This window comes from Dipteris shenzhenensis, chromosome 22, assembly GCF_047967505.1.
Source record: "Dipteris shenzhenensis isolate YYH24624 ecotype China chromosome 22, Dip_SZ_1.0, whole genome shotgun sequence".
Lineage (NCBI taxonomy): Eukaryota > Viridiplantae > Streptophyta > Polypodiopsida > Gleicheniales > Dipteridaceae > Dipteris > Dipteris shenzhenensis.
In genome coordinates this window covers 612,347-626,556 of record NC_141617.1, presented here as the reverse complement: position 1 = coordinate 626,556, position 14,210 = coordinate 612,347, and the positions used below count along the sequence as shown (strand labels likewise).

Genomic DNA, 14,210 nt, shown 5'->3' with positions numbered 1-14,210 from the left:
GAATGAAAAAGAAGATTAGGGTGGTTGTGCACCCACCAAAACTTGTGGCTCTCTATCTCTCTCTCCTTCTTCTGTTCTTGCTTTCGTTGAGAGCACTCTCAACTGATATCAGAGCCCGGGTGATCTAGCTGAGCGTGCGTGAATGCTTGGAAGCTCAGCAGCTCTGTGGGAGGAAGGAGAAGCTCTATGGGAAGCTTTGTGGGCGACTTTACTTGCATCCGAGTGTGCAGAGACCTTGGAGGAACCTTTGGAAAAGTTACTTTGGTTTTGCGAAGTGGTTTTGAGAGCCTATTAAGAGTTTTCAAAGAAAAAGTCGTTTTTTGAGCTTTTCCCTGTTCTGTTCGATGACAGAGACTTCTATTGACTTGTAGAGGCAACTATTGCTTGCTTTTGGTGTCCACTTTACTTCAAGAGCTTGGAGACACCTTCATTCTTGAATCTGGGATCATTTCATTGGATTTCTGACTCACTGTGTCACTTTCTGCGTTTTTTGCCCGGGTGTTGGAACTCAAGTTTGGAGCAACCATTTGCAGATCTGTCAGTTCCAGTGGACTCAGGAGGTCCTAAAACTTCTATGTTGCTCATCATTCGCACTCCAGTGGAGTTTACAAACAGCTATGCTTCCAAAAACGTTTTTTAGTTTGTGTGTTGGACCTAGTGATTCAGACCACGGTTTCCAAAACCGTCTGTCCCATTGCGTTCCGGACGCCCAAAAACCCCTACCCATCAGTTCTTGCGCGATTCGGTGGAGGATTTTCGGAGTTATAGATCTCTGTGTATTCGATTTCATCTCTCTGTTATGCATTTTTCATTCTAAGGTTTTGAAACCTTAGATTTATGCCACATGGCAGTGGATAAGTGTTGACTCCCATTTCTCACTCATTGGTTGGGATTTTGGAGTTCCGGCAGAAGAGAGATATTTGCAGATTTTCTTGCTGAGTCCAATTATGCAATGGTGCTCGTGTTTTGAGGCATCTCAGGTTCTATTTTCAGTAGCGGTCATTACTATGGGACTATGATTTCTTGAGCATACCTTATGCAGATCACTCTGGTTACAGTTTGAGCAGGACACTATAGGTCCACTGATATTTTGTGATTGCTGCTGTGAATTCTATGCAGCATTACTATTTTGTGCATCTACATCAATCATCACATTTACTGGTTTATACCAGCTGCTCATCTCATTAAAAACAACATCTCTGCTCACTGTAAACTTACGAGTAGAAGGGTTATAGCATCTATACCCTTTCTGCTACAAAGAATAACCAATAAAGATGCACTTCTCGGCTTTTGGATCCAACTTGGACCTCAACTCATCTGGCACATGAACATAGGCAATGCAACCAAAAATTTTCAAATGAGAAATGTCTGGTTTCCTACCAATATACATCTCCTCTGGCGTCATGCCATGTATTGCTGCAGTGGGAGTCCTGTTCATTATGTAAACTGCTGTAGCAACTGCTTCAGCCCAATAATAATCTGGTAGATCTTTCTCATTTTGCATGGCTTGAGATACCTCTCCAATATGCCTGTTTTTCCTTTCTGCAAGTCCATTTTACTGTGGGGTATGACTGCATTAATATTTTTGCTTTATGCCATGCTCCTGTAGGAACCTTGCAAACTCAATTGAGAGGTACTCTCCCCCTCCATCTGACCTTAGGCATTTTATTTGCAGGCCTGTTTCTTTTTCAACCATAGCTTTAAAAGCTTTGAAGTGCCCAAACACTTCACTTTTCTTTTTCATAAAATACACCCATAAAATACACCCAAACTTTTCTGCTAAAGTCATCAATAAAAGTGACAAAATAGTGACAGCCTCCAATAGATGCAGCTTTAGTAGTCCACACATCAGAGTGGATTAATTCCAATGGCTTTTTACTCTCTTGAACATGCCTAGGAAATGGTTTCCTTGCCTGTTTTCCAAATTGACAGGCTTCACAAACCTTATGCATTTCTGTAACCTTGAATTTAGGCAATCCTGCAACAATATTTTGGGCTTGCATTGATTTAAGGCAGTGTATATTAACATGACCAATGCATTTGTGCCAAATATCAATATCTACAACTACACCGCTCCCATGTGCAAACATTGTTGCACTCAATTTAGGCATGTCTGCATCCAACATAAACATCCTGCCCTTCTTCTTTCCTTTTGCTATCAAGCGACCGTTATTTTTCATATCCTCAACAAAGCATCCATGAGGATTAAATCTAACCTACAAGCCCTGCTCAACCATTTGACCAACAGAAACCAGGTTCTTGGTGATGTTCGGGACATGAAATACATCAGAAAGGTATTTCTTTTTCCCATCCTGCATAGACAAAGGAATTTTACCAATCTGCACAATAGGATGTGTAGTATCATCACCACTCTCCACAAATCCTGGTTTTTCCATTTTCCTTACATCCTGCATCCGTTCTCCATGACCTGTCATGTGGTTTGATGTACCTGAGTCAACATACCACACATCATTTCGTTCTTCTGCACTTGTCACAGAATTGGTCATATGCTGGACCATAAACAGATGCTCATTTCTGTCATCACCCTGTCTACTAGAAGATGCATAATTGCCTTGCTGTAATTTTCCATTCATAATGTCATTCTGCTTTTTGTAGCAGTCCTTAGCCATATGACCCATTTTACCATAGTAGTAGCATTCAACATTGTTGTTTGCATTTTGGCCTCTCTGCCATCCACCACGTCCTCTTTGGCTCCCCCTGCCTCTAGAGTTACCATGTCCTCATCCATAGGATTGGTTTTCTTGAGTTTGTTCCATATTCTGATTTCTACCATGGCTTGCAGATCGGCCTCCTCTACCTCTGCCTCTACCTCTACTAGCATCCTTTTAGCACTCGCTCTTTCTTTACATATTTTTAAAAGGCTTTTGGGCCCGTAGGGTGCACAAATCAACTTTTAATTTCAGCTTGATTCTTCATTCTTGGTTGTTTTTTGTGAGATTTGACAACATACACACCTTAGCAATTTGAGAAACTACCTTCTTATCATTCCAAAACACTAACAAACCTAAAAAACAAGCTTCCTAAACTAAAAAATTCTCTTCAACATAAAATGGCAGTTTTTCTTCTCTTTTTTGTCCAACTCACACTTCTTTCCTCATTCCTCCACTAAAATTCCACTAACAAAGCTCCAAGTTAAGCTTGAAGCCTTGTGTAATGGGTGGATTACGAAAGAAAGCAAGTGCAAATGCAAAAGCATACCTTGAACTCCTCAACAACAATGGTGCCAAAAATGTGTAGTCTCGAAGGTGGCTCACGTGTCATGGGGATCTTGAAGGAATGCCATTGGGGCCTCCACTCTAAGGTACTTCCTTGTGAGAGAAAAGCAAGCACGAGCCGTCCACTTGTGCCACAAAAGCAGCTTTCAAATTGTTGCAGTGTGTTTCCACAAGAGTAAGAGGGAAGTGGGAGGGAGAGAAGAGAGGGGAGAAGTGCGGGAGAAGGAGAAGGGAAGGAGAGAGTGAGGGGGGATGGAGTGGCCAACACAAAGGCACTACCAAGGAGACAAGAGAACACCCAAAGACACTCTTGAAGAGAAGAGGGAGCTTGTATTCCAAACTTGTGAATACAACAGAGAAGACCAAAGTCAACCATTTGGTCTTTTATACATGTCACCTTTTGAAAGGAGGGCCAACCCTTTTCCTTTTAGCACTCTCTCTTTCATTACATTTAAAAGTCTTTTGGGCCCATAGGATGCACAAATCAACTTCGAATTTCATCTTGATTCTGCATTCTTGGTTGTATCTTGTGAGATTCAACAACCTACACACCTTAGCAATCTGACAAACTACTTCCTATCATTCCAAAACACTAACAAACCTAAAAAACAAGCTTCCTAAACTCAAAAATTCTCTTCAATATAAAATGTAAGTTTTTCATCTCTTTTTCATCCCTCACACTTCCTTCCTCATTCCTCTACTGAAACTCCACTAACAAAGCTCCAAGTTAAGCTTGAAGCCTTGTGCAATGGGTGGATTATGAAAGAAAGCAAGTGCAAATGCAAAATCATACCTTGAACTCCTCGACAACGACGGTGCAAAAAATGTGGTCTATATGGTGGCTCACGTGTCTTGGGGATCTTGAAGGAATGCCGTTCGAGCCTCCACTTCAAGGTACTTCCTTGTGAGAGTAATGCAAGCACGAGCCATCCACTTGTGTCATGTAAGTGGCTTCCAGATTGTTGCAGTGTGTTTCCATGAGAGAAAGAGGAAAGTGGGAGGGGGAGAAGAGAGGGGAGAAGGGAGGGAGAAGGAGAAGGGAAGGAGAGAGTGAAGGGGGATGGAGTGGCAAACACAAAGGCACTACCAAGGAGACAAGAGAACACCCAAATACACTCTTGAAGAGAAGAGGGAGGTTGTATTCCAAACTTGTGCATACACTAGAGAAGACCAAAGTCAACCATTTGGTCTTTTATACATGTCACCTTTTGAAGGGAGGACCAACGCTTTTCCTTTTAGCACTCTCTCTTTCTTTACATTTAAAAGGCTTTTGGGTCCGTAGGGTAGAAATCAACTTTGAATTTCAGCTTGATTCTTCATTCTTGGTTGTTTTTTGTGAGATTTGACAACACGCACACCTTAGCAATTTGAGAAATACTTCCTACCATTCCGAAACACTAACAAACTTAAAAAACAAGCTTCCTAAACTCAAAAATGGCCTTCAACATAAAATGACAGTTCTCCATCTCTTTTTCATCCAAGTCACACTTCCTTCCTCATTCCTCTACTAAAATTCCGCTAACAAAGCTCCATGCTAAGCTTGAAGCCTTGTGCAATGGGTAAATTACGAAAGAAAGCAAGTGCAAATGCAAAAGCATACCTTGAAGTCCACGGCAACAACGGTGCCAAAAATGTGTAGTCTCCATGGTGCCTCACATGTAGTGGGGATCTTGAAGGAATGCCATTGGAGCCTCCACTCCAAGGTACTTCCTTGTGAGAGCAATGCAAGCACCAGCCATCCACTTGTGTCATGCAAGCGGCTTTGAGATTGTTGCAGTGTGTTTCCACGAGAGCAAGAGGGAAGTGGGAGGGGGATAAGAGAGGGGACAAGGGAGGGAGATGGAGAAGGGAAGGAGAGAGTGAAGGGGTATGGAGTAGCAAAGACAAAGACAATACCAAGGAGACAGGAGAACACCCAAAGACACTCTTGCAGAGAAGAGGGAGCTTGTATTCCAAACTTGTGCATACAATAGAGAAGACCAAAGCCAACCATTTGGTTGTTTATACATGTCACCATTTAAAGGGAGGGCCAACCCTTTTCCTTTTAGGATGCTCTCTTTCTTTACATTTAAAAGGCTTTTGGGCCCATAGGGTGCACAAATCAACTTCAAATTTTAGCTTGATTCTTCATTCTTGGTTGTTTTTTGTGAGATTCAACAACATACACACCTTAGCAATCTGACAAACTACCTTCCTATCATTCCAAAACACTAACAAACCTAAAAAACAAGCTTCCTAAACTCAAAAATGCTCTTCAACATAAAATGATAGTTTTCCATCTCTTTTCCATCCAACTCACACTTCCTTCCTCATTCCTCTACTAAAACTCCACTAACAAAGCTCCAAGTTGAGCTTGAAGCCTTGTGCAATGGGTGGATTATGAAAGAAAGCAAGTGCAAATGCAAAATCATACCTTGAACTCCTCGACAACGACGGTGCAAAAAATGTGGTCTATATGGTGGCTCACGTGTCTTGGGGATCTTGAAGGAATGCCGTTCGAGCCTCCACTTCAAGGTACTTCCTTGTGAGAGTAATGCAAGCACGAGCCATCCACTTGTGTCATGTAAGTGGCTTCCAGATTGTTGCAGTGTGTTTCCATGAGAGAAAGAGGAAAGTGGGAGGGGGAGAAGAGAGGGGAGAAGGGATGGAGAAGGAGAAGGGAAGGAGAGAGTGAAGGGGGATGGAGTGGCAAACACAAAGGCACTACCAAGGAGACAAGAGAACACCCAAATACACTCTTGAAGAGAAGAGGGAGGTTGTATTCCAAACTTGTGCATACACTAGAGAAGACCAAAGTCAACCATTTGGTCTTTTATACATGTCACCTTTTGAAGGGAGGACCAACGCTTTTCCTTTTAGCACTCTCTCTTTCTTTACATTTAAAAGGCTTTTGGGTCCGTAGGGTAGAAATCAACTTTGAATTTCAGCTTGATTCTTCATTCTTGGTTGTTTTTTGTGAGATTTGACAACATGCACACCTTAGCAGTTTGAGAAATACTTCCTACCATTCCGAAACACTAACAAACCTAAAAAACAAGCTTCCTAAACTCAAAAATGGCCTTCAACATAAAATGACAGTTCTCCATCTCTTTTTCATCCAAGTCACACTTCCTTCCTCATTCCTCTACTAAAATTCCGCTAACAAAGCTCCATGCTAAGCTTGAAGCCTTGTGCAATGGGTAAATTACGAAAGAAAGCAAGTGCAAATGCAAAAGCATACCTTGAAGTCCACGGCAACAACGGTGCCAAAAATGTGTAGTCTCCATGGTGCCTCACATGTAGTGGGGATCTTGAAGGAATGCCATTGGAGCCTCCACTCCAAGGTACTTCCTTGTGAGAGCAATGCAAGCACCAGCCATCCACTTGTGTCATGCAAGCGGCTTTGAGATTGTTGCAGTGTGTTTCCACGAGAGCAAGAGGGAAGTGGGAGGGGGATAAGAGAGGGGACAAGGGAGGGAGATGGAGAAGGGAAGGAGAGAGTGAAGGGGTATGGAGTAGCAAAGACAAAGACAATACCAAGGAGACAGGAGAACACCCAAAGACACTCTTGCAGAGAAGAGGGAGCTTGTATTCCAAACTTGTGCATACAATAGAGAAGACCAAAGCCAACCATTTGGTTGTTTATACATGTCACCATTTAAAGGGAGGGCCAACCCTTTTCCTTTTAGCATGCTCTCTTTCTTTACATTTAAAAGGCTTTTGGGCCCATAGGGTGCACAAATCAACTTCAAATTTTAGCTTGATTCTTCATTCTTGGTTGTTTTTTGTGAGATTCAACAACATACACACCTTAGCAATCTGACAAACTACCTTCCTATCATTCCAAAACACTAACAAACCTAGAAAACAAGCTTCCTAAACTCAAAAATGCTCTTCAACATAAAATGATAGTTTTCCATCTCTTTTCCATCCAACTCACACTTCCTTCCTCATTCCTCTACTTAAACTCCACTAACAAAGCTCCAAGTTAAGCTTGAAGCCTTGTGCAATGGGTGGATTATGAAAGAAAGCAAGTGCAAATGCAAAATCATACCTTGAACTCCTCGACAACGACGGTGCAAAAAATGTGGTCTATATGGTGGCTCACGTGTCTTGGGGATCTTGAAGGAATGCCGTTCGAGCCTCCACTTCAAGGTACTTCCTTGTGAGAGTAATGCAAGCACGAGCCATCCACTTGTGTCATGTAAGTGGCTTCCAGATTGTTGCAGTGTGTTTCCATGAGAGAAAGAGGAAAGTGGGAGGGGGAGAAGAGAGGGGAGAAGGGATGGAGAAGGAGAAGGGAAGGAGAGAGTGAAGGGGGATGGAGTGGCAAACACAAAGGCACTACCAAGGAGACAAGAGAACACCCAAATACACTCTTGAAGAGAAGAGGGAGGTTGTATTCCAAACTTGTGCATACACTAGAGAAGACCAAAGTCAACCATTTGGTCTTTTATACATGTCACCTTTTGAAGGGAGGACCAACGCTTTTCCTTTTAGCACTCTCTCTTTCTTTACATTTAAAAGGCTTTTGGGTCCGTAGGGTAGAAATCAACTTTGAATTTCAGCTTGATTCTTCATTCTTGGTTGTTTTTTGTGAGATTTGACAACATGCACACCTTAGCAATTTGAGAAATACTTCCTACCATTCCGAAGCACTAACAAACCTAAAAAACAAGCTTCCTAAACTCAAAAATGGCCTTCAACATAAAATGACAGTTCTCCATCTCTTTTTCATCCAAGTCACACTTCCTTCCTCATTCCTCTACTAAAATTCCGCTAACAAAGCTCCATGCTAAGCTTGAAGCCTTGTGCAATGGGTAAATTACGAAAGAAAGCAAGTGCAAATGCAAAAGCATACCTTGAAGTCCACGGCAACAACGGTGCCAAAAATGTGTAGTCTCCATGGTGCCTCACATGTAGTGGGGATCTTGAAGGAATGCCATTGGAGCCTCCACTCCAAGGTACTTCCTTGTGAGAGCAATGCAAGCACCAGCCATCCACTTGTGTCATGCAAGCGGCTTTGAGATTGTTGCAGTGTGTTTCCACGAGAGCAAGAGGGAAGTGGGAGGGGGATAAGAGAGGGGACAAGGGAGGGAGATGGAGAAGGGAAGGAGAGAGTGAAGGGGTATGGAGTAGCAAAGACAAAGACAATACCAAGGAGACAGGAGAACACCCAAAGACACTCTTGCAGAGAAGAGGGAGCTTGTATTCCAAACTTGTGCATACAATAGAGAAGACCAAAGCCAACCATTTGGTTGTTTATACATGTCACCATTTAAAGGGAGGGCCAACCCTTTTCCTTTTAGCATGCTCTCTTTCTTTACATTTAAAAGGCTTTTGGGCCCATAGGGTGCACAAATCAACTTCAAATTTTAGCTTGATTCTTCATTCTTGGTTGTTTTTTGTGAGATTCAACAACATACACACCTTAGCAATCTGATAAACTACCTTCCTATCATTCCAAAACACTAACAAACCTAAAAAACAAGCTTCCTAAACTCAAAAATGCTCTTCAACATAAAATGATAGTTTTCCATCTCTTTTCCATCCAACTCACACTTCCTTCCTCATTCCTCTACTAAAACTCCACTAACAAAGCTCCAAGTTAAGCTTGAAGCCTTGTGCAATGGGTGGATTATGAAAGAAAGCAAGTGCAAATGCAAAATCATACCTTGAACTCCTCGACAACGACGGTGCAAAAAATGTGGTCTATATGGTGGCTCATGTGTCTTGGGGATCTTGAAGGAATGCCGTTCGAGCCTCTACTTCAAGGTACTTCCTTGTGAGAGTAATGCAAGCACGAGCCATCCACTTGTGTCATGTAAGTGGCTTCCAGATTGTTGCAGTGTGTTTCCATGAGAGAAAGAGGAAAGTGGGAGGGGGAGAAGAGAGGGGAGAAGGGAGGGAGAAGGAGAAGGGAAGGAGAGAGTGAAGGGGGATGGAGTGGCAAACACAAAGGCACTACCAAGGAGACAAGAGAACACCCAAATACACTCTTGAAGAGAAGAGGGAGGTTGTATTCCAAACTTGTGCATACACTAGAGAAGACCAAAGTCAACCATTTGGTCTTTTATACATGTCACCTTTTGAAGGGAGGACCAACGCTTTTCCTTTTAGCACTCTCTCTTTCTTTACATTTAAAAGGCTTTTGGGTCCGTAGGGTAGAAATCAACTTTGAATTTCAGCTTGATTCTTCATTCTTGGTTGTTTTTTGTGAGATTTGACAACATGCACACCTTAGCAATTTGAGAAATACTTCCTACCATTCCGAAGCACTAACAAACCTAAAAAACAAGCTTCCTAAACTCAAAAATGGCCTTCAACATAAAATGACAGTTCTCCATCTCTTTTTCATCCAAGTCACACTTCCTTCCTCATTCCTCTACTAAAATTCCGCTAACAAAGCTCCATGCTAAGCTTGAAGCCTTGTGCAATGGGTAAATTACGAAAGAAAGCAAGTGCAAATGCAAAAGCATACCTTGAAGTCCACGGCAACAACGGTGCCAAAAATGTGTAGTCTCCATGGTGCCTCACATGTAGTGGGGATCTTGAAGGAATGCCATTGGAGCCTCCACTCCAAGGTACTTCCTTGTGAGAGCAATGCAAGCACCAGCCATCCACTTGTGTCATGCAAGCGGCTTTGAGATTGTTGCAGTGTGTTTCCACGAGAGCAAGAGGGAAGTGGGAGGGGGATAAGAGAGGGGACAAGGGAGGGAGATGGAGAAGGGAAGGAGAGAGTGAAGGGGTATGGAGTAGCAAAGACAAAGACAATACCAAGGAGACAGGAGAACACCCAAAGACACTCTTGCAGAGAAGAGGGAGCTTGTATTCCAAACTTGTGCATACAATAGAGAAGACCAAAGCCAACCATTTGGTTGTTTATACATGTCACCATTTAAAGGGAGGGCCAACCCTTTTCCTTTTAGCATGCTCTCTTTCTTTACATTTAAAAGGCTTTTGGGCCCATAGGGTGCACAAATCAACTTCAAATTTTAGCTTGATTCTTCATTCCTGGTTGTTTTTTGTGAGATTCAACAACATACACACCTTAGCAATCTGACAAACTACCTTCCTATCATTCCAAAACACTAACAAACCTAAAAAACAAGCTTCCTAAACTCAAAAATGCTCTTCAACATAAAATGATAGTTTTCCATCTCTTTTCCATCCAACTCACACTTCCTTCCTCATTCCTCTACTAAAACTCCACTAACAAATCTCCAAGTTAGATGCCAAAAATGTGTAGTGTCGATGGTGACTCACGTGTCATGGGGATCTTTAAGGAATGCCGTTGGAGCCTCCACCCCAAGGTACTTCCTTGTGAGAGTAATACAAGCACAAGCCATCCACTTGTGTCATGCAAGTGGCTTCCAGATTGTTACAATGTGTTTCCACAAGAGAAAGAGGGAAGTGGGAGGGTGAGAAGAGAGGGGAGAAGGGAGGGAGAAGGACAAGGGAAGGAGAGAGTGAAGAGGGATGGAGTGGCAAGCACAAAGGCACTACGAAGGAGACAAGAGAACACCCAAAGACGCTCTTGAAGAGAAGAGGGAGCTTGTATTTCAAACTTGTGCGTACAATAAAGAAGACCAAAGTCAATTATTTGGTCTTTTATACATGTCACCTTTGAAAGGGAGGGCCAACCGTTTTCCATTTAGCAGTTTCTCTTTCTTTACATTGAAAAGGCTCTTGGGCCCGTAGGGTGCTAAGGCATCTTTGCTATTCTTTCCATCTCTCCCCTACTTTTGCACTCTTGTGTGTCGGAAATAGCACTGGTGTTAGTCATATAAGAGCGCTAAATAGCACTTGTGTTAGCCTGGAGCTTCCGAGGCTAAAACTATTTGGGGCTCAAACCCCCTGCATGAGACTCAAAACCTGGAGTGGCGAGGCCGATCTTAGGCTACTTGCGGCTTGACCCCCATGAGGCAAATAATCATAATAACCACATTTTGTGGCAATTTGCAGCCTAAACCTGTGATTGTTTGGGATATTTGGGGCTCAAACTCCCTAATCTTATACTGTACTCCTTCCTTGGCTGCAACTGTTGAAGTAAATCATGAAGCCTAATCACCTCTAATCATTGGTTACCCTGCATTCATCGCCCTGCATTCTGCGACTGTACTCTATGGATGTTAACACTATGATGCTTGTAGGATGCGTCAATTTTACGAGCAAAAACCTATGAGCAGGTTTATCCGAGCATGTTTTTCAAGAGATTTTTAAAAATGTTTTTCTTTAGGAAACATGGTTTTTATACTTTTATTTTCACTAGAACTAGATCCCTTTATCATAAAAATATACAGACTAGTCACTCATTCATTTTTACACAACATAATTTTCTTATTTAGAGACATCCCTTTGTACCCCTGTTATTACCTTAAAAAAGTGTTGATTCCTTTAAGAAACATTCCTCATAATCACTCTCAATGTAATAATACTATGCATATATAATTACTTATTAACACATTTATATCATATGGCAATATCTTTTTAGTGTTTTTATAGCATATTTATGGACATGTTTCTAAAGAAGTTTAAATTACTATAAATAAGTATTAACTTGGGCTTATATATCACTCTCATAAAATACATGTAATATTTAATACTATATATGAAAGATTTTCCAAAATATAACTTCATAGATGTGCTCAAATGGGGTGTTTCGATCAATTTGAGTGGCTGAATGACTATATTTGGACATTGGATATGAAAGTTATGTCACTTTTAAAAGTGCTGTCCAAGGTAGTTTCGCCAGCGAAACTACCTTGGGAGACTTGCTTCAAAGGGGTTTCGCTGGCGAAACTACCTGGATGGCTTGCTTCAATGAGTTTTCTTTGAAGAAACTCTTTCATGAAGATAGGTTGAGAGAGGGTTTTCAATGTCACCCCCTATTAAGTAAAAGTTGTAAGAAATATCATAAGGGAATTTTCATAGAGAAGTCTACTCTACATGTGGGTTTCTTCAAAAGCCATCCCATTATGCTCTCACCATTCCTACAGATTCACCTAAAGATTTTTGTATAAAATAGGCATTGCTATAATACTTTGCATATTTCTAAGTGAAACTATGTTTTCTTCTGATTGATTTTTGCCATATTTATGCATAGTTGGAAGCTTTTTTTTTCCTTCGCTCGGACGCTCGGAAGATTTCGCTCAGAAAATGCTCGTCCCCATGCTTGTAGGAGGATCACATGTTTGATACAAACTCATCAGCTCAAGGCACCCACTCTAGTAGTGAGCAATAGTAGATATAAGGGATAAGATGATAGCTAGAAGTTGCCACAAGCATCAAGATCCGATTACCATGGTAAGAAATCTAGTAGGAGGAACCAAAGAGACTCATTATGATAAGTAGGAGCAACCAAGGAGATTCGTCCACAAAATGATCTGTGATCAAAGCAAAGTTCAAGAGCTTCTCTAGTCAACTTTCTCCAAGTAGTCCATGTAGCCATGTAGATTGCCACATGGGTGAGTATTATACTAAACCCCTTAACTCTACAAACTCTAGTCAACCCTTCCAAGAATTTGTTCCTCCTTGAACACCTCCCTCAAACTATAAGGAAGGGTTGAGCATAAACTGTCAGCAAAAAGTAGTCTCCAACAAAGCAAATCGGGACAATAATCCTAAACCTTCAAAGCTTTCCTTTCACAGAAAAAGAAACCACGTGACCTTCACAAACCGAGAGAAGTTATCTAGCTAAAAATTGATAGTCTATATGTCATAAGACATCGCTCACTCAAAGCGTTATTTCAGTAACAAAAAACAAATCCAACTACTAAGTATGAGAACTAATTCAAAATACCCAATCGTCGGCCAACACTTGAACTAGACATGCATAGTCTAGCAAATTCTTTAGTAAAGTGTGCACTTCGCTTGCTCTTTTCTTTGTTCTTCTAAGTAATATCATCACGCTTTTTGAAGTAGTATTCCTCCTTGTAGCTTGACTTCGTGCAGTTTCTTCACTATAGCTCATCCTTCTTCAGAGTCGTAATTACCTTTTTTAACTAGCACATTTAACATATAAGCAGGTTCCATGCCTTCATAAACGTGGGTAGTGGAGTGGCAACATTCATCATTGAGTATCATCTTTGCAAGCTGATGTCAACTAGTGACCCAAATGATCTTCACGAATCACGATGTTGGCAAATGATGGAGTCACACTTAATAAAAGAATGTCGTCATCCTCCGGCATATGGACAAGAGTCTATTAATAATTTGTAATAATCTGCTTGTAAAAGGGAAAATTGAAAAGAGTAAAGGACTGTATGATACTATAATTGCAAATCGTGTTCAGGTCATTCGTTGAGATTTCACAGCACTTTCGGCTTGTACAAAAATCATTGTCCTAACAGGCTGTTGCAATAGAATTGTTTTGAAAGATTCGGCAACATGAGACTATTCAGTGCTCGATACGGCAACTCAGAGATTTTTTGCTGTTTTGTTTTTGCGACGATTGAACTTGATGGGCGGAAGTGGCGCTGCCAAAAGTGTGAGCTAACAAAAGAAACAGAAACAGGATGATCCATGGAAGTGGATGCTATTGGGAGGACGGGAGTGAGGGTCACAAGAAGAGAAGCAGGAAGAGGGTGGGGTTACTGGTCCTCGAATCGAGGAAACTCGTCTTCTTGGCCATTGAAATGTGAGTTCTTGATTTCTCAGTTCAGTTCATTTCGCACGTTCTGTTGCCAATGCTTTAGTTTTTTGTCTACACCCAGCCTCCCCACTCCTCCGCCTTGAACGTCGTACTGTACCATACTGAGCGCTTATGGAAGGAGTACTTCATCGATTTCTCCCAGTGGCCTTGCAATCGAAACAACAAGGTACGTCTACAACGAGCTGAACTCAATTCTTGTTTTAGCTCAATTCTGACGCCTCTGCTGTCACTTGTAGCAGACAGACACAAGAGCGGCAGATTTCAAGCAGAAACTCACCAAGGAGTCTCTATGAATAGACGGCTGCTACAATCCAAGTTGGGTTAAAGGCACGCTCCAGAAA

At 41.7% G+C, this 14,210-nt stretch overlaps 1 protein-coding gene across 1 annotated transcript; it reads left to right on the top strand.

Annotated features, from left to right (window-relative positions):
• The first annotated feature begins 13,732 nt into the window (after positions 1–13,732).
• LOC147887591 (uncharacterized) lies at positions 13,733–14,191 on the top strand. The gene is made up of 3 exons (XM_087393698.1): positions 13,733–13,801; positions 13,931–14,035; positions 14,109–14,191. The coding sequence occupies exons 1-3, from the start codon at positions 13,733–13,735 to the stop codon at positions 14,160–14,162; spliced, it is 228 nt and encodes a 75-aa protein (XP_087249824.1). The 3' UTR covers positions 14,163–14,191.
• The last annotated feature ends 19 nt before the right edge of the window (positions 14,192–14,210 follow it).

Coding starts and splice junctions, on each gene's coding strand:
- LOC147887591 (XM_087393698.1), top strand. CDS start 13,733: ATGATCCATGGAAGTGGATGCTATTGGGAGGACGGGAGTGAGGGTCAC. Junction 13,802..13,930: donor AGAAGAGAAGCAGGAAGAGG/GTGGGGTTACTG, acceptor GTCTACACCCAG/CCTCCCCACTCCTCCGCCTT. Junction 14,036..14,108: donor CTTGCAATCGAAACAACAAG/GTACGTCTACAA, acceptor CACTTGTAGCAG/ACAGACACAAGAGCGGCAGA.